Here is a 19,182-nt window from a genome sequence, read left to right on the forward strand (position 1 = left end):
AAAAGATTGTACAGACAATCGTACAAATAGATAATAAAAATATCATTTTTGTAATTTAAATGAGAATATTTATTACGTTTCCATAAATAATGCTAACCCAATATACTGGTCGTTGTTACAAATTCATGAGTTGGTGGAGGACCACCATACAACTCTTCCAACTGACTTTTATGCAACTTTTGCACTAAATGCTAGTATTCAATATCATGTCCTTTTTCTCAGTACTTTTCTTCTTTTTTATCAAACGATAAATTTTGTTAAATTAGATGTTAGATTAGTCACCGATAAAGTTTGAACCCACGCCATCATGTAATAACTCAACACTTTTCCACTACTATGGTAAAATGCCACTTGCTTTTTGTCTATTTTTTTCATTGGTTTTATAACAGTTGACTTGTTACTTTTAAGTTTTAATTGTTTAATATTTTAATTTAATTTTTTCCAACAGTGAATTTGGTCAGGTAGTCTTTCTCTTCAATATTTTGTGTTCCAGTTTAGATAATTACTTCAATCCGTGTGATTTAGAGTAAAATATCGTTTGTGTTATATTTTGAAATTATTTTATAATTTTTTTCTATAACCCATGTGGCACCATGATATTATAGGCATGCAACATGACCATACAAATATAATTTTAGCGAAAGAATGAGATTGATTTGTTATACTAAATTTCAAAAACGACATTGATCAATTTTAATTGAAGTACCAAACTAAGGATTTTGATAAATTTCAGAACTCTTGTAATTAAACGGTTATTTTATATTTTTTTATTAAAAAAAGCTTTTATGGGAAACGAATCCATTTTTGTATTTCTATCTCAGAAGCTCAATAATTAATTTTATGGAGTTTTAACGAAAAATCTGTGATATTGTTCATTTTAACGAAAAATCATATTTTTACATTAAAAAATCAATTATAATACTATTTACTTACCCTTCATTTTGTCCTTTCATTCTAGCCGTAAAAGCTTCTCTGTGTCTAACTCTGACTCCCAAACCCTTTGATGATTTGATCTGAGTCCTCAGAGGCGGATGAACTTGCGTCCTTGGAGATCCAAGAACTCCGATAACCTTGTATTCTTCTGATTTCTTGTTATTTAATTTTATTTGTTCATTTTATTGGTTCGTTCTCTTCCTTTTTCTTTGTGAATTTCCTAATTCTTTTACTTTCATCCAACCATTTTATACGCACTTGTTGAATAAATTGTATGAATTTTCCTTTAGGGTTTCTTACTTGGCCTTTTCCATGGCATGGTAGGTGTTGAAATCACAATTTCTTTTAGTTTTATGGTGTTGGGTTTGTCTAATTTTGGCATGGATTTGTTAATGCATAAGGAGATTTCGGTTTTGTTAGTTGCTTCAAATTAACCCTTTGTTTTTGTTATTGCAAGAAAGGAATTAAATGGAGGAGGACAGTGAATTTCGACGATGGGACGAGCTCATACCTGACGCACTTGGGCTAATATTTAGGAATCTAACCCTTCAAGAGACACTCACTGTAATCCCAAGGGTGTGCAAGTCATGGGGAAGAGCAGTGTATGGACCTTATTGCTGGCAGGAAATAGACATTGCGGAATGGAGCAAATTTCGTCCGCCAGAGACCATTACTCGAATGCTGCAAATGCTGGTCATAAGAAGCTCGGGTTCGCTCCGAAAGCTCTGCGTTGCTGGCCTTCCCAATGACCAGACTTTCTCCTTTATTGCTGATCAGTAAGTAGTACAAACTTACATTATCAATACAGCTCTTAGTTTCCATTTTTCGGATCAATTTTAGTATAGTGACTATATTATATAGTTAAATTGCTTGATTGTATATGTTAGAATTCGTCATCACCACTTCTCTCTCTCTCAGAATTATTTTTTAAGGGTGCGTTTGGGATGCTTGATTTCAGATTTAGGGATTTAGTTAATGCTTATAGTATATGGTTTAATTGCTTGATTGTATAAGAAGAATATGGTTTAATTGCTTAAAGTATATGGTTTAGTATATCACAAATACGTTAATGTTTATTTGTATGAGAATAAAAAGAAGAATACATGGTTTTAAATGATTGATCGTATTAATCTGAATTCATTTTGAACATATCGTCTCGAGTTATTTCAAATAAATGTTATCTACTACGTTTATAGTTTTTTAAAACTAATATTGCCTTACACGCAAATACAAATCCGCTTATAAATCCTTCAATTCCCAAATTCCAAATTAACCCTTTTATTTACTCCATGATGTGGAACACAACGTTGTATTTCCATCTGTTTCCCAGTAGGTGTAGCTTATGCGTGGGGTTGGTGTGAGTGATATGCCACATAAATAGGCATGTGATGGAGTAAAAAATTATGGGGTTGGGAGTAGTTCTTCACCTCAATGTTTGGATACAACTGAAAAGTCCGCAGTTTAGAAGACATGCAGCTTCTAAAGGTGGACTGATGATCAATCTCCTGGTTTTTATATAGGAGCTGATGCACCATTGTGTTTCATATGAGTAGTGAGTGCTGTGTAAAAGTGAGATATAATTTAGTGAGTAACCAACTATTTGAGAAGGCATTCCAAAATGCTTGAGGTCTGATGTAAAATTGAGGGGTCTCCCATGTCTGTATGCTGGTGTGTTGTAGTGTTAACATCAGGCCTTGCTTGCTTGTATGCATTTGTATTATGTGTTTTTTTAGTAACGATGTTTTAGATGTTTCAATGGATGATTATCCATCTTTTGGATTCAGGTTTACTTGCTGAAAAATATAATGTAGAAATTTAATGGAAAATGCCTCAAAAGACTAAAAATAAAAATAAAGACATGATGTTGTAGCCATTAGAAAGAATTTTCTTGTCCATTTCAAAGCAAGATGTGACATATTATTCAGTGTTCTATCATGCAAAATCTCTTTTTTGGGAAACTTTGGAATTTGATTCTACAACTAGCTAGGGAAGGACAGTTATCTATGAGTTGATAGCCAATGGAGACCCCTTAAGTCCTCTCTTCGTAGAGGAGATCAGTAGAATATTTAAACAATCTCAAGGATGTCCAAGGGAAACCCCCTCCTCCTCTTATTGAAGCAAATAGAGAATTCGGGGTTTCGAATTAGGATTGCTAAATCTTAAATTCAAAGTTAACCATGATCTTCGGTTGCTAAATTATGTAAGAAAAATGTTATGATATTGAAACTTCATGCTTTAAGTTTAGAGCTTGTAAAATTCAGTTTACTTTCCGTGACTTTTGGCTTATAACAGCTTGAAATAGACGGCAAGCCAATATTGATAAAATTAAATCTGGGATGTTAGCTTCATAAGGCTCTTGGCATGGAGGTTCCAGAGATTGCCCTTAGGAATCAGAAGATTAAACCGAGTTGACTTAAGCGTACTTTTCTACCTAGAGGTCAAAATTTAATCATAAACGGGCCGAGATGGATTAGGTAGGTTAGAGCATATATGCTCTGTTTTATAGGATCAAATCAATGATGGTACCCAGTGCTAGACATTTCCTGTTTTGTTGCCATTACTTGTCTCTTATGATGGAAACTTGAAAGATTGATAGTTATTCTTGGGAGCTGTCGTTCTAACTCATTTTTATGATTAACTTATCTCAGGTGCCAGTATAAACTGTTTGGCCTATTTCATGTTAAATTATATTATTGGTTGGTTTAAATTGTCAATTTGTTTAATTTATATATTTGTTTGATCATTTTTTTATTTGTTCTTAGCAGTTCTAAACTTAAAGCATGAAGTATTAATATCATAACGTTTCTATAATTTAGCAACTAAAGATTATGGTTAACTTTGAATTTAAGGTTTATCAATCCTAATTTGAAACCCGAATTCTTTATTGCTTCAATAACAGGCATATGGGGTTTCCATTGGATACTTCGAGACTGTTTAAATATTTTACTGATCTCCTATTCAAAGAGAGAATTTAGGATGGACCATAACTTAGATTGTTCCAAGATGATATTCGCAATACGAATACAAATGTCATTATAATAATATAGCTGAAGATCACCACGAAAAACACCTTGTATGCTTAAATGGGAACGCCTCATAACCACACCTTGCCTCAAGAACTCTTAAAAGGCCTTCTCGCACACTGCACTACACCTCACTTACATATTACATGCTACAAGTTCATGCATGAAAAAGTGTACTGATAGTTTTTATATAGGTTATTTAGTAGCCAACCTCGAGGTTAATTGTTGAGCAACCTGTCTAATCTACTAAATCAGGAAGTTACAACCATCTAAACTGATCATTGTTAACTTTCCCAGTTGTTGTCTTAATCATGATTTACCTGTTTTTTTTTTTGGAATACTCGGTGTAACTTGTTGCAATTTCCTTCAACCTTTGCATGATGTCAGTATATCATTTTAATTTCTTACGTTCTTCAGCATAATATTTGGCTAACTATCATATTCTTGTAGTTTAAACTGATAATCTGTTGATGTGTTCATCTTTGTTATATTTTATTTCTTCAGTATATTTTTTAAATGAAAAAATAATAATTCTGGTTGCTAGTGCCAAATCTCTTCGGACACTGCAGCTGCCAAGAAGTGAAATAAGTGATTCCATAGTGGAACAGGTTGCTGCAAAGCTCTCTTCCGTAACTTTCTTGGATGTAAGCTACTGCAAAACTATTGGAGGCCCTGCACTTGAGGCATTTGGAAAGCATTGTAGACATCTCAGAAAGTTGCAGAGATGCATGTACGGATGGGAGGTACTTGACAAGGTTTCTCAAGATGACGAGGCCCTTGCAATAGCGGCCACAATGCCAAAACTCAAGCACCTTGAGATACTGTGTCTGCATGTTAGTACAGAAGCTGTGCATCAGATACTCTTGAACTGCCCTGAGCTCCAGTTATTAGATGTGCGAGGGTGCTATAGTGTGAAACTTGATGAAACGTTTGTCAAGAAATTCTCGGGGCTGAAGCTGGTGGGACCAGGTTCCGACAATGCGGGCTGGGATGATTGTTCAAATTACTCAGTTTCTTCTGGCTACTTAGCATGGGATGTAATGGATGATGATTTTGACGAAGAGATGTTAGATGAGGCTTGGGAAGACGACCTTAGTATGGAGGATGTAGAAATGAGGTTCTATGATGGTTTTTATCTCGATAATGGTGGGTTCGATTGGCCCCTATCTCCATGAATTTTCTTGATGGAGTGTTTTGATGGAGTTTTGGAGGAGGTTAGGGGTTTAACCTGGTGTAAATAATGTTTTTCCTACTAATAATCGGCGTGAAACTTCCATGTGTTTCTGTAACCATGTTGTACTCGGTGTTGTACTATCTTTGTACATCAATGCATGTGAACTATGTGAAGCTTTGTAAGCTTTGTTTTGTCGAATATATGTGTGTTCACATGAATAAATTTGACCGTCATATAATGATTGTATTAAATACTTGTAAGTATTGTAGTCAATACTTTTATTTGTGTTCATTTGGTGGGATGAGGATACTCTTCGGATTCTAGTTGTGAGGATCCTAGGAATCCCCACCTCCTATCCGTTTATTGTACATCGTGTGTGGTTAGAAATCGTTAAGTACTGTTTGTGTTTAATTTTAAATAAAATAATTTAAAATAATTTCTGACCATAGAATATACGATAAATAGACATGATGTGAGAATTTGGATGGGATCCAAATCCCATTTTGTTTACCATTTGGGTCATGTTTTCTGCATTCCTCCCACTATCATTTTTCTCACCCTTCATTTCTCTTCTCACATTTTTATGGACATTTCATTTCTTAACATATTTATAAAAACAATTTTCCTCAACTAAGTATTGATAAATGGACATTTCATTTTCTAAAATTAAAGTGGTCAAACTGACAAATAAGCCTATTGTTGCTAGCCCAAAGGCGAATTTGAACCACATTATTACTAGCTCATTATGAAGCTAAGTCTACCCTTTCTCTTCGTGTACATAATATCTGTGAACACGGAAAATTCCTGAAAGGAAAGAGACAAGAACAACGTGCACAAAATAATATTTGTATTTTGATGATTTAGGGTTACAATCTCTCTATCTTGATCTTCTGATTCGACCTCCGTAAGGTGTTGATTTGTCGATGTGCGATTGATCCAAAGGGTCGTTGGGCTTGATCTAAGGATGAACATTCTTCAAGGGCCGTGGGCTTGATCTTGAAGGTGGATTTGAGCGTATCTTCAAGGAGCCGTTGGGGCTTGATCTTGAGGATGAGTGTTTCTTCAAGGGCTGTTGAGGCTTGATCTTGAATAACGGTGATGAACGGATCTTCAATGGCTTTTGGGCTTGATCTTGAAGAACGGTGATGAACGGATCTTCAAGGGCTTTTGGGCTTTGATCTTGAAGGACGGTTGGATGTGTGGATTTGTCGACGTTGTTGATCCAAAGGGCCGTCGGGGCTTGATCTTGGAAGAACGATGAACACTTTCTTCAAGGGCCATCGGGGCTTGATCTTGAATTGGTGGAAGTTCTTCAAGGGCCTTTGGGGCTTGATCTTGAAGGTGGATGATTGTTGATCCAAGGACCGTCGGGGCTTGATCTTGGAAGAACGATGAACGAAGAACGAAGAAGGCTTTCTTGATTCTTCGGGAACCTGGATGCTTGAGAGCTTCGGAGTTTCAGAGCTTCAGAGCTTCAAGGTGTAATAATGAAAATTGGTTCCCCCTAAATGAATGAATTAGCCTTCTATTTATAGAATTTTCCAAGGCCTAATTTTGAATATAATATTCCAGATGAAATAAGTCGTTTCTGCCAGGTGTTGACACGTGTCGACACGTGTCCTGTTTGATGACTTTTCCGATGATTCTCGATTTTTTGTTTAGACACACGCTACGTGTAAAATTTATGTAATACATGAGCGCTGAAACTTTGATTTATCGGTCAACATTTATTTACCGAAATTTCGATGTCTACAATATCGTTTGTTCAAAAAATAAAAGTAAAAATTTGTCAAACTGACAAATATCACCTATTATTGAGAGTCGTTGGTAACTTGGTATGAATTTGCTCATTATATTCATCTTGCAAAAAAGATAGAACTTTATTAAAGTTGAATGACAAGGTTTACATTAGTTGCAAGAATATTAAATAAAAAATCTGAGCCAATTTCATCCCAAAGGAACTCGCCACCATGCTTGGTAGCAAACGAAGCCAAGTAGCAAAATTACCTTCCCGCATAGCGAACCCGAACTTAACAAAATCAAAATGCATAGCTAAAGAATCAATATCAAACAGCACTCCTAGTATTGCATCCCGGCCCATTTGTCTATTAATCATACGAATCAATGATTGGGAGCCGGACTCCACCTCCACCTTTGTGCGGCCGCAATTTCTGCAAAACAGCAGTGCTGGCCTCACGGCAGCAGCCTCAGCAACAATGGTCCCACACCCCCGGCTCGCTTGAAGATCCCAGCAAACTCTCTTAACACCCACCCAAAACCACCCACCCTAGTCTTTGAATTCCAAGCACCAATCTGCTCATTATATTTGGATATATTACTTTCTTTTCTTGTTTTTGTTCCAAATGAAGCTCAAGTCTCAACTGCTTTTGAATTATTCAAAAGCAAAACGGTGACAACAATTTCCATATAAGATAGAAGTGGCATCACCGCCGTTTAAGAGAATCTTCCTTGCAATCGATTGTATTGTATGACCACGTGATGAAAGAGAGAGACACAAGGTGATATACCAATTGAACATTTCCAGGCGATTATCTTTCTAATTTAACAACCTAGAAAAATAGAAAACCCAATCTCTTGCATATAGTACTATTTTCCACCATGTAGCTCAGATTTAGGTACTAAAGATTGCAGCAGATCCGAGTTCCAACGGTAAACCAGTTTTACGTCAAGTACTCTTTTTTGTTCAAATATCTACAAAGCAGAAAACCAGTTGAGCAAATGTAGTTTCAGTGGAAGGAAACTGAAAAAACGACGAAACAAAGAAGCAAAATTTGCATAACAAAACAGAGGAAAACCTGTAATGCTGACACTGAACCAAAATCCAGACTGGTTTTACAATTTCTTATCTCCGATCTAACAGACTGGATCGATAAAATTCCTCGTCTAGTATTAGAGGTGGTATACTCCATGCTCCGAGTGGATGTGCAGACGCACTCCCTCCTAAGAATTTCAAATTTCACAACGATCAATGAAACCTCACAGAAAACAAACGAGGATACAGTTTCACATGTGGTAAAATTAGACCGTAGAAAAGCTACCCTCTTTAGTTGCTTCTACACATCTTCTCTGGTAATTCAAGGACAGCTGTGGATCGAGCCGTTTCAGTAAATTGTTGTACTTCTCTTCAGCCTCAACTATATATTTTGCCTGAAGCAGTAAATAATGGTAGGTGTTTGTGAGAGGAAAAAATAAAGACTGCTGTCAGATTTATTTCGAATTTGACAAAACTCCAATTTAAGTAGAAGCTTAACATCATGACAGGAAGATATTAAAGCTAAACGATATAGCAACAACACTGCCAAGAACCAACCATATAAAACCTTTCTATCATTCTCTCAGTCTAGCGGAATTAAAGCTTATACATCTAAGGCTGCTGCTGTATGTGTAAGAATACCGAAGATTGATTAAAAAACAAGAAGGCTTACTAATAAATGTTAGCCTTGATAAAAGTCATTGGATTTGTAGTTCTCCATTGATATCTCTAAGGATCTGACCCATATCAACTTGACTTGGTTCTGATTTCTCTGGATTTTTTTTTAACAATACCGAGTCGGGGTCTTTCCTAACTGTATAGAATAGGGTAAGTCCCTTCATTTGTTTTTTGTGCTCCTTCGGAGCTCTTCTTAGATAGATAATCGCAAGGTTACCTAAGTTCCTCTTCTTGTACTCAAAGTGAATCGGCCAAAACGAAGGTCGATAGGTGTCCATGCATAGCTCAGCGCCTAAGAAAAGTTGCAATCATTGACCGAGTTGATTGAACTGAATCCTTTTTTTAGTGTATACTTTTACTGAGATCAGAGGTACAGATGCATTATGAGAAACCAAGAGCCTCAGCTCAGGTGGTCTGAAGCTGTGGTATTGCTCGGTATGGTTGTTCAATCTCCAATCCCCCCCCCCCCCCCTCCAAAAAAAAAAAAAAAAAAATCCCCCAGCACGCACACAAACCAAGAAGAGAAAAAGAAAGAAATCGTTTCATTTACGAAATAAAGAAAACAGTGCGAAAATGAAACGCTTGGCAAACTCACCAGCACAGTTGGTGCAGAAGCTCCATACATTTTGACAAACATGCGCAATATATTGAAACTATTTTCTATTACATCCTCCTGCATGAGGAACCAATAAGGACAAATAAAAATGGGAGGGGATAACTATAACCGGAAAAATAAAAGGGGCAGGATACTTAACAGTTATAAACTCTGCAAATTAAAGAGCTCACCTCATAGTCAAACCTGCAACATCATCCTGTCAACTCAATGGCAAATGATACTGATGATGTGCTTGCAGCAAAAAATTTACCAGTAATAATAACATTAGTTGTCTGCTAATAACAGATAAAGGTAGATGTCAAGTAGCAGAGCACTTAGTATTCCTCGAGAGACAGGACATAGAAACACACGTAGGAATATGTTCATGCATAAGTTTCAAGAAGCTTCACAGGTATTTAGCAAATGCAACGTAACAAAGATACAGTCTAGGACAAGAAAATATTCCACCTACATGGAGTTACAAATGGAATGGAACTCAAACATTAATCACGCTATAAGGGGAAATAATGACCACTTAGACCTATAAGATGTATTAGGACAGTCAACTGAAAAATAAAACAAAAGCATGAAGGGTACTCACAGATCATCAGCTACCTCAACTAGGAATTCTGAGATTGATAAAAATTCCATATGCAGCTCATCAACCTTAATTACAGATTCAAAGGAGAACACAGTTAACCAAACGAAATATGCGTGTTAAACATAGGTGAGGCCAAAAGAATAAGCTACACCAAACAGACAAAATAACATAGGTGAGGCCAAAAGAATAAGCTACACCAAACAGACAAAATAACAGCAATTAAAGGTTTGGGACCACTTTGGCACAAGAAGTGATGTGTTTGTGTGTGTGTGGTGGTGGCCGTGGTGGGGGTATTTTTACTACCCTTTATTTGATTTTATTATTGATAGATTTGATAAATCTTTGAGAAGCTAAACTGTTGGAAATGAAAAACTGAAAATTTATTCCTTCTTTTCCATTTTGTTCTTTTTACAAACAGAGGTTTAAGAACATCTAATTGAATTGACAAAACATTGTAAAGATAACATGAATTCATCTGTTTATCAAAAGACAAACCAAGTCCTATGATCTTACGCCTCAATACGGGGAAAAACATCCATGCCACAATTTTGTTCAATTTAAGAATGACATACAGTGAAAATATTTATTTATGAACAATTTAGATGTCATCAACGAAATTGACATGGACACACAGATACATAAATATGCATACGCTACATGTAAACACAGATATATACAAAGAAAAGCAATCTAAAATCAGTATGAGGTTATTCACTATGAAAATGGATACAAATATACAAGCTACTATACCTCTTCACCCCTAATCTGGTACAGTAAAAGATTCAGCACACGATAATCAAAGGATTTCAGATGAATTGCCTTTACGACATCTTCAACAACTATCTGCATTCCAATTTTTATCATCAGCTTAAAAATGAAACCTTGAACATGCCTACGCTTCACTGCTATATAACTCCTATAAATTGAATGAACCTAAAATGAGTTTCTACAAGTACAAAATTTATAACCAGTAAACCCTCAATACCTCAAATTAAAAGTGAAAATTAAACAAGAGAAGTACAATCTGTAGTTATATCAACTTGGTGACTTTTACAGTGGCAACAAGATGCAGGAGGTTGGTACTTGAAACAATTGGGTCTTTGTACAGGACAATCCAAGGTTTGGATGTGTCAAGTCAGCTACTTATTAAGCCAATAAACTAAAATAATATAAGTTATATTTAACTTCATAAAACTACTGAATCACAGACACTGTTGAGATAGGTGGCTGAGAATGGAAAAGTTTTGCCGTATTAATTTAGAGTTAGAAAAACATAGATATATTTAAAATTACGTGGTGCTGCATTGCCTTGCTTGTCGATGCAAATTAAACGAGACTATTTTCTCAAAGCAGGTATGTTCATAGGCACAATGGGGTAACTTGAATGTACCCCAAGCAATCAAATCATTTCTCATCTCCCTTGGTTCTCTCTTTCAGTTTCTTCTTATTGCTATATGTTATTTTTGAAACCAAGGAGACCTGTTATACATCATTTTAGAGTAAAAGTCCTATTCTATGTTACTTTGAAATGAGTTACCTGCTAAAATTATCCACCCTAGATTAGTGGTTCAACAACCTTTTGCACTGTCATAACATTACATAACCTACACGTAACGAATGCACAGTTTGTGTGTTTTTACGAGAAATTTCTGCACCAAGTTCTGATAAACATGTTGAAATCAACAAAATTAAAAAAATTAATAACACCAGATAATATCCGTACCTCCATTTTATTCATCAGTGCATAACAAAGCTTTCTTTCCAGCGCCCAATACTCTTCTCCAGATTTAAACTCATCTTGCATCCTGATTCCATTAAACGGAAGTGCAACAAACAAGTTAAGTTCAGAGTTCTTTTATCTTCCCCCAAGAAAAGAATAAAATCAGAAAGCACAATGCAGTACCTCTTTGTCAAAAGGCCATGACATTCAAGTGCACATGACAGTGGTCTGAATGGCGCACCTTTAAATGCACTTGCACACCGAGCAATTAGCCACTGACCTTCCTGCATCCCAAAAGATATTTGGTCAAGTAAAAGTTACTTAGCTAAAATAATTTTGTGATTACTTCTCCCAAGTTCTTAGCAGTTAGCACTACCGCCTCAGTTCCTCTTTCTGAAATGGTCAATTCACTGCTTGCTGCATGAAGTGTCTTCTCATTCAAAGCATCAAGCTGTAATAATGAAACCATGATGGTAAGAGAAAGCAACAAAAGGGAAGGAATATAGAAACTCAACAACCAGAGATCAAGTGGTGACAACTCTATTCATCATACCGTTGCACAATGAATAAATCAAGGTTGGAATTTCTTAAAAAAATAAAAATAAAAACAATCACTATTTTCAAAGTAGTCCTTTTTTGTTTCAAAACGTTACGAACAAGAAGAACGTCCGACAAGTTCAATAACAAAACCATTCTGGAAGATGCTTTGATTCATCACTTCCCCTTTTGGGAAAAAACAAGAACAGAACAAAGAGAACCTTTTTCTCGTAAAGAAAAAGGGAAAAAAATAACACGGAATTTCATTGCACAACTGTGATTACTACCTGATAAATGTAGCTTTCTGTGAATGAAAGCATAGGTAGATATTGGAATATTGACTGTGGTTTGTTTATATCCATTCCATGGAACATAAAATAAGATCTGCACTGAAAAAAAAAAGAGTTCAAGATTACAACACCACCTGACCAAATTATTTTATAGTTGACAATTGACACACATTGATGGTGAATTTTTGCCAGAAGGCATACAATTGTATGTAGGGGGAACGATAACCGGTAGCATACAACTATACTGCTGCAAAATCTGACTACTGTATCAGCTTTTCAGAGACATAAATAGCAAGATATACATAATGTTCAATTATGGGTTAAGTGATATATCAGAAACTTATGAAGGGAGCACACGAAATTATTGCATCCCTTGAAAATTGTATCAATCGACTATTTACCACAGAACATCATACTAAAACTCCTACTTTAAGAAACATTTAATTTTCTTATAAAAAAAGGTGGTAAATGAGGTTGTTGATCTAAGTTTCTAGATGGCTTTACCTTCAAAAACTTAGATAAAATATAAGATATGCATATAATACTATCAGATATACATATAATCTGCATTCTCCATGGGCAACCAAATTGCCCAGTAAAAATTTGATACAGAAAGTAAAAGTTGAAGATTGGGATTGGTAAGCTTGACATGTTAGCTTTACTACTAAGAAATCTGCAATTAGTCATTCCTTCATCCTACAACTCAGTGCTCACTAATTAATATTCATTGCATAAAATATTGCCTAATCCAACACATACATATATAAATACATATAGTACATATAATATATATATATATATAGATATATAATGTAGGATCTATCTTCAACAACAAAGCCTGCTTACAAAATCTTCAAGGGTAGAATTTGCTCGTTGCATTGCGTCCAGTCCAACCATAGCCATCTCTTCAAAATCAGTGTGCAATGAACTAGACTCCAGCTTATGGCCACAGTCAAACTGCAAAGCATTTTCACAATTTTCTCCATGGCCTGCAAAAATGCAAAAGCATGGATCATACTATATTGTTTTACTTTTTCCTTTTTTTTTTTCTTTTTTTTTTTTTTTTGCCAAAGCTATTGCAATACGTGAAGAAACTTGTATATACTTGTCCCAAACAAAATTAGGCAAATCAGCTCACAGAGAATGAGCATCATGAAGAAGACTGAAAGGTCATAAGACAACGTAACTTAGGTGGAACCAAAATCAAGAATACAAAGATCACATATTCACACTTAGGATTGCACTCACAATGCTAATACTCAAAACCTCATAAAAATGCAACACAGGGAGAATGGTAATTCTCTCCACGCGTTCCTTTCCCAATTACACCTTTCAGAAACATAAATGTACAAAAAGTGTAAACCCTATCTTGGCAAAACCAAACCAGCACGAAATAATGTTGAGCACGCGCACCTAATGAACCCATTAACCTACTCCAATAATCAGACCATCTTTTAAAGTATCGGATCCTATTAACGCAACGGAAATCAATTAAGTGTCGAATGCACAAAGTACGGGGGTGTTTACCTTCGCCGGTAATGCATTTGGATGCTTCCTCAAGAAATGCAGCAGAAATCTGTGAAACAAGTAAAATAAGCACACCCTATTTCTGATGATATCCAAAAATTAAACAAAATCAGATAATCATAATACAGTTCTTACCTTTGGCATATATTCTGAAACCAAAATGCACTTTTTCCCCAAATCAAGCTCTCCACATGGTTGTTCCTTTGCCATACCATTTCCAAAAATAAAATAAAATTAATCACAAAATTAATAAAATTTAGTTCCTATGTAAAATTAAGAAAACAATTATATTAAAAACTAAAGGTGAATAATTGAATTTAAAACTTGAAAATTAAAAATGTTGGAAGGAGCAAAAGTTGGAAGAATACCAGGAAGAGGATGAGCTTGGCGAGAAAGGAACTCGAGTCGTCATGCGACGACGTCGTTAGAAGGCCTCGAGATTGTAAAAACGTCAGCATTCTCTGGACATCTTCCAGTTTCCTCAATTCCTCCATCTCTTTCGCACTCAAAGTCTCTCTGCAAGTAGCGGACTGGTATTCTCTGTACTTGCAGTGCTTCGTGAGCCGATACCCGCGCTAGAAGAAGGCTGCTCATACGGCGTCGTAAAGAACTTGCAATGAACAATACAAATAACAAGAGAGCCCTCTCTTTAATAATAAAACATTTTAAAAAAACTAGTTTAGTTTATTAACCAAAAGAAATGAATCTCCTATCTATTTACTATAGTTTAATGCTAAATGTTCTTAGTTTTATCGATTGTTTTTTACTTGCAAAAATGATCCTTACATAGTAATTTATAATATGATTGGTTACTGGTTTCATTTATAAGCACGAAGTTCTGTGACTCAGCCACAGAACTTTGAGTAGGAATTCGTACTGATCCTTGAGTAGTCTAGCATTATCCATAAAAGAAGGGAAAAAAACAAGGAAACAATGTATGATAACTTTGCAGTGCTAAAAGCTATTTCTATATTGTAATGCTAATAACTATTCCCAGCGTAAGCATATTCATATTACTCTTTTTCTGTCTATAAATTTCTTAACGTGGAGAGTGTTGGTGTAGTTTGGCCTGACACTAGCAAAAGGGACGCGGTTGGACAATTTGGGCCATGATATGTCAAGATAAAACAAGGTCAATTGGGCATTGGTTCACTTGAGTATTGCACTCATTTCTCTCATCTTTGCGTCTAACCAAAAAGAGAATTAAAATTAAAAATGAAATGATGATCAAACAGCTCAAAGTTTGACCTAGGTAAGCCTCACCCTGACCGATATAGGGGCCAAACATTATGAGATAATCAGGTTTTGAAGATTTGGTTAGAAGCCGACAACACTACACGAGACCAAGATGAACCTGCAAACCAGAAATATATGAACTGTGACAAGAAATAGGATGACTACGCAACTGACAATTACACAACACGAGCGAGGCTCAAATGGTTGCACTTCTGTTTTACAATTATACTTTCTTTGTTGATTATCCTTTACCACCCAGCACTGCATACATCCAACAAGCCTAAGAAACTTTTCTCTTGGCTGAAAACCCGATGCCCCCCGCGACAAAGCTGCATCGACAATTGTTTGAGAGGAATACAGACCCACGTATTTGGCTTGTCATTAACAATGTTGGAATACTGATTACGTGAGAATTTGTGGCTCCAAAATCCTTGGAAGTCTGCTTTGCTTCCATCCAAAAACTATGGGCTGGTTTGGTATTGCTGTGCTTTGAAAAAAGCTGCTGTGAGAATAAGCGGTTGTGTTGTGAGAATAAGCGGTTGTGAAATAAATCAGCAGAGTGTTTGGTAAACTTTTTTGTAAAAGTGCTTTTGGAAAAAAAAAGTCTAATAGTGGGTCTTTTCATTAAAGAAGCACTGTAGCTCCGTGTGCTTTGAAAAAAAGCCAGTTTTCCAAAGCTGCAAATAGCAGCTTCAGCTTTTTCCTTTGATTTCAGCTTATTCTCACAGCAGCTTCCAAAATAAGCCCTTTTTTTTAGTTTACCAAACACCTAAAACCCTCACAGCTTTTTTTCATAGGTGCTTTTTTTTTAAGCACCTCACTCCCAAACTAGGTCTATATTTGGTGGGCTTCCTTCTGTTTTGAATCCTCCTCGCTTGAATTAGGTACTACGGTGGTACTTTGTTCATGGTTGCGTACCTGTCTACTTTCTCGAACCTTCCCAGAAGTCGCAATTGCAAGAATTAGCTCAAGTTGTTTTTGCTACTGCTCATCCTGCATATAACAATTGGTGAAACATAAAAAATCGAACCTCACAATAAATAAATAATTTTTTGCTAACTAAGAGAATTCATGACAGATTTGAAAAGAAAATAAGTGTCCAATCACAAACAGATAGAAACACTCGGAAAGTCCAATAACCTTGGCATTTTAGCTTGTAGAAGGGACAATAACCAAACTAATCAACGATCTTTTTCTACCAGCTGAATCACTAATGGAAGAACTCCATGGAAGTTAATATATTATTCCCAAAATCATTGAAAATAGTCAATTCTCAATGGAAGTCCATGGAAGTTTATCCACCACCCGGGAATGGAGAACACTCACCTGCATAGCCAGCAAAACCTTTTGAATTTCTCCAAGCTCCTTTTCCAAAATGTCTTCTTGTGCTGCTAATGCTCGAGTGGCCTCATAATTCTTTTGAGCCAAAGTTGTAGTCCTCAGAAACAACAAAATAGTTAGATGATGTACAAGATAATCAACTTGCAATATTATCTGATACAAGTTTATTGATACTTTAAGCAAACAACATTGAACTATTTCTGCATTTCAACATCGTAAATTGATCCATTTTTCAGGGTCAGCAGTAAAAGTCCATAGGTCCTAACCATTTAAACCTGTCACAGGCTCATAGCCAAAGAGCCTTGAGTATTTTGTTTTACCAACTTTACCCATGTTGCTTACCACTGATATCATTACCCACATTATCTTGCATCTGCCAGTAGGTGTCCAAAGTTCTTTAAACATGTTCTAATCAGCTGCAAAAGGGTCTACAGTTCGACAAAATTATTTCAGGAGCTACAATAGATTCAACAGAACCAAATTCCAGGAAGTTCATTGGGTTCTGACTTTGAGTCTTTGAGTGTCTAGGGTCTACAGTTCGACAAAATTATTTCAGGAGCTACAATAGATTCAACAAAACCAAATTCCAAGAAGTTCATTGGGTTCTAACTTTGAGTCTTTGAGTGTCTTTGTTTGCATGGATATGAACTTTGACATTCCACAATGATTAATGGTCATGCAGGGAAGGGAGAACAATGCGTCCTTTTTTTTTTTTGCTGTGGGGAGAGAGTAGCTGAAAAGCCTGAAAATAGGATTTGGTCACCAGGCAAACATACTGATGACGATGAAATGGGTTGCCTCTTTTGCCTGTACAGATCACCACAGAACTTGGGAATTCTGAATAGCTATTATTATTTTACAGATCTCTTTTATTATTCTTCATGAAAAGAATCCTAGCATATTCAGCAGTTGGGCCAAGCATATACCCATACACGACAATCTTCCTTTATTTATAACCGTTACTCATACTTGATTGGGAACATGTTAAGCATCCACTAGAATCCAGTTACCATACAGATATTACATCCAATGTTATCTGCCCTAAAAATTCCAATGGACCAAAATTGAGTAAATAACATATACCAGATGCCATATGTTCAAAGAGATATTAGCTTCTTTTTTCCCTTTTTTCTTTGGGGGGACAGGAGAGAGTCTTGAACTCAGGAGCACTTTTGTGCAGAGACTCTAAGAGCTGCTTCATGAGATAGTTTCACATGTTTACAAGTAAGCACATAAAGTCCTCACCTTGTTCAGCACTCTAAAATGATACACTAATTTGACCACTAAAATCGTACAGCATTAGCTTTTACGTAGTATCTGTTTCCATATTTTAAGGGATCTGATTTAAGGGATATACAAGTACTGCAAAACTATAACCTGCACAGAAAATAAACATGTACCTTAAATCATAGGCACATGCCAATATTATCACACACACACACACTAATTGCAATGCGCCAAACTTAGCCTGATGCAAGTTAGAATCATGGACTTCACCCTTATTTTGAGCTTAATGATGACAAAAGCAAACAAAGGCGTTAAACAAACAGGGAATGATGGGTTTCCACAAGTAACTTCAAATTTTGACTTAAATCATAACCAGTTAATCAATGAAAGTGGTGGCGATTATTAGACAGAATAAAACCAACAAGGGTGTGGTGATGTAATACACAAAATTTAGACACCATTCGAACAATGAGTTTAATCCTACTAAGCTATAACGAACATATTCTAGCCATGTTACCTTCCAATAATAAAAATAACCAATCTCAATCTTTTTAAGATACTTCACATTTATGGGCGTTGTATTGAACATTTAGGTGGAGAAAACTCAATCAATTGGACACAGACAGATGAAAGATCCAAAAGTGAGCATATACTATAATTTCCACAATTTGACAAATAACAAAATGAGTTATTCAAAAACCAACAGCACGAAGCTCCCAATCAAATAGTCACTAACTTAACCATATATTGTGTATCACATATTCTTGTTCCCTCAGAGGTAAGTCTATATAGGGAACTTAAAAAGTAACAGATAACTCAATCGATACAACTATTAAATGTGCAATCAAGTTATATTGCATCGCATTGGAGCTATGACATTTTGGGTTCATATCAAGTACTAGTCAAGAGTAACTCAATATGTTTAGTTTAAAATGTAAGATAACCAGAAACTAAACCAATATACACACTAATCATGTCATTTTCGAGTTACTACATATTACTTATGAACAGAAACTCAAACAAAACTATAACCTCATATCATTTTTGCCTTTGTACTAAACTATAATCAACCTTAACCCACTAAACTATAATCCAACATTCTTATCAATTTATACATTTCCCGTGAGAAAGGAAAATTTCTAAAGCAAGCAATTTACATGCCAACTAGAAAGGCAAATTCTCGTAAAAAAATTCAAGTATTTTCATTTTTATATCAAACAATGGTTCTCCGAAAAGGTCGTGTACATTAAAATAAACAGAAAACCATACGCCAAACTTATTAATCATCCAAAATTTGACATCACCTCAGCAATGGGCTCCTTCAAAGCCTTACGGGTAACCCGAAACCGTATCCCCAATTTCTCAAGCTGCCTTGACAAGACACACATGATTGTGGTTGAGCTCCTCAAATCCTCCTCCAATTTCTCAATTCTCTCAAACAAATTCACCTCCATCCCGCCCTTCACCGACTCCCTGCACATCCACCTCCACTACAGCCGCTGAATCCACGCCCCAATCCCAACAACC

The 19,182-nt window shown here is 35.8% G+C and overlaps 2 protein-coding genes across 7 annotated transcripts; one reads left to right on the top strand and one right to left on the bottom strand.

The window, feature by feature from the left end:
- Positions 1-921: 921 nt before the first annotated feature.
- LOC126628158 (F-box protein FBW2-like) lies at positions 922-5,381 on the top strand. Of its 4 annotated transcripts, none has more exons than XM_050297766.1 (4): positions 952-1,073; positions 1,224-1,253; positions 1,395-1,709; positions 4,501-5,381. In XM_050297766.1, exons 3-4 carry the CDS (start codon positions 1,402-1,404, stop codon positions 5,129-5,131), a joined length of 939 nt encoding a protein of 312 aa, XP_050153723.1. In that variant the 5' UTR covers positions 952-1,073; positions 1,224-1,253; positions 1,395-1,401; the 3' UTR covers positions 5,132-5,381. The 4 variants fall into 4 exon arrangements, with proteins under 4 accessions (XP_050153709.1, XP_050153718.1, XP_050153723.1 ...); XM_050297765.1 differs by having other exon boundaries at positions 954-1,073; positions 1,391-1,709; XM_050297752.1 differs by lacking the exon at positions 1,224-1,253 and having other exon boundaries at positions 922-1,073; positions 1,391-1,709.
- A 1,599-nt stretch (positions 5,382-6,980) lies between these two features.
- Positions 6,981-18,884, bottom strand: LOC126628138 (uncharacterized). Of its 3 annotated transcripts, XM_050297734.1 has the most exons (18): positions 16,414-18,884; positions 16,228-16,297; positions 16,006-16,080; positions 14,220-14,461; positions 13,987-14,052; positions 13,852-13,900; positions 13,171-13,313; positions 12,322-12,423; positions 11,874-11,948; positions 11,681-11,781; positions 11,501-11,582; positions 10,528-10,620; positions 9,778-9,842; positions 9,368-9,380; positions 9,177-9,254; positions 8,190-8,298; positions 7,947-8,091; positions 6,981-7,842 (listed from the first exon to the last, which is right to left on the bottom strand). In XM_050297734.1, exons 4-17 carry the CDS (start codon positions 14,343-14,345, stop codon positions 7,994-7,996), a joined length of 1,200 nt encoding a protein of 399 aa, XP_050153691.1. In that variant the 5' UTR covers positions 14,346-14,461; positions 16,006-16,080; positions 16,228-16,297; positions 16,414-18,884; the 3' UTR covers positions 6,981-7,842; positions 7,947-7,993. The 3 variants fall into 3 exon arrangements, with proteins under 3 accessions (XP_050153691.1, XP_050153684.1, XP_050153698.1); XM_050297727.1 differs by lacking the exon at positions 16,228-16,297; XM_050297741.1 differs by lacking the exons at positions 16,006-16,080; positions 16,228-16,297; positions 16,414-18,884 and having other exon boundaries at positions 12,322-12,418; positions 14,220-14,429.
- Between the last annotated feature and the right edge of the window lie 298 nt (positions 18,885-19,182).

Source organism: Malus sylvestris, chromosome 1, assembly GCF_916048215.2.
Source record: "Malus sylvestris chromosome 1, drMalSylv7.2, whole genome shotgun sequence".
NCBI classification, from domain to species: Eukaryota; Viridiplantae; Streptophyta; class Magnoliopsida; order Rosales; family Rosaceae; genus Malus; species Malus sylvestris.

Coding starts and splice junctions, on each gene's coding strand:
- LOC126628138 (XM_050297727.1), bottom strand. CDS start 14,345: ATGGAGGAATTGAGGAAACTGGAAGATGTCCAGAGAATGCTGACGTTT. Junction 13,901..13,986: donor TTTCAGAATATATGCCAAAG/GTAAGAACTGTA, acceptor CTTGTTTCACAG/ATTTCTGCTGCATTTCTTGA. Junction 10,621..11,500: donor CACTGATGAATAAAATGGAG/GTACGGATATTA, acceptor ATTGGAATGCAG/ATAGTTGTTGAAGATGTCGT.
- LOC126628158 (XM_050297752.1), top strand. CDS start 1,402: ATGGAGGAGGACAGTGAATTTCGACGATGGGACGAGCTCATACCTGAC. Junction 1,710..4,500: donor TTCTCCTTTATTGCTGATCA/GTAAGTAGTACA, acceptor TCTGGTTGCTAG/TGCCAAATCTCTTCGGACAC.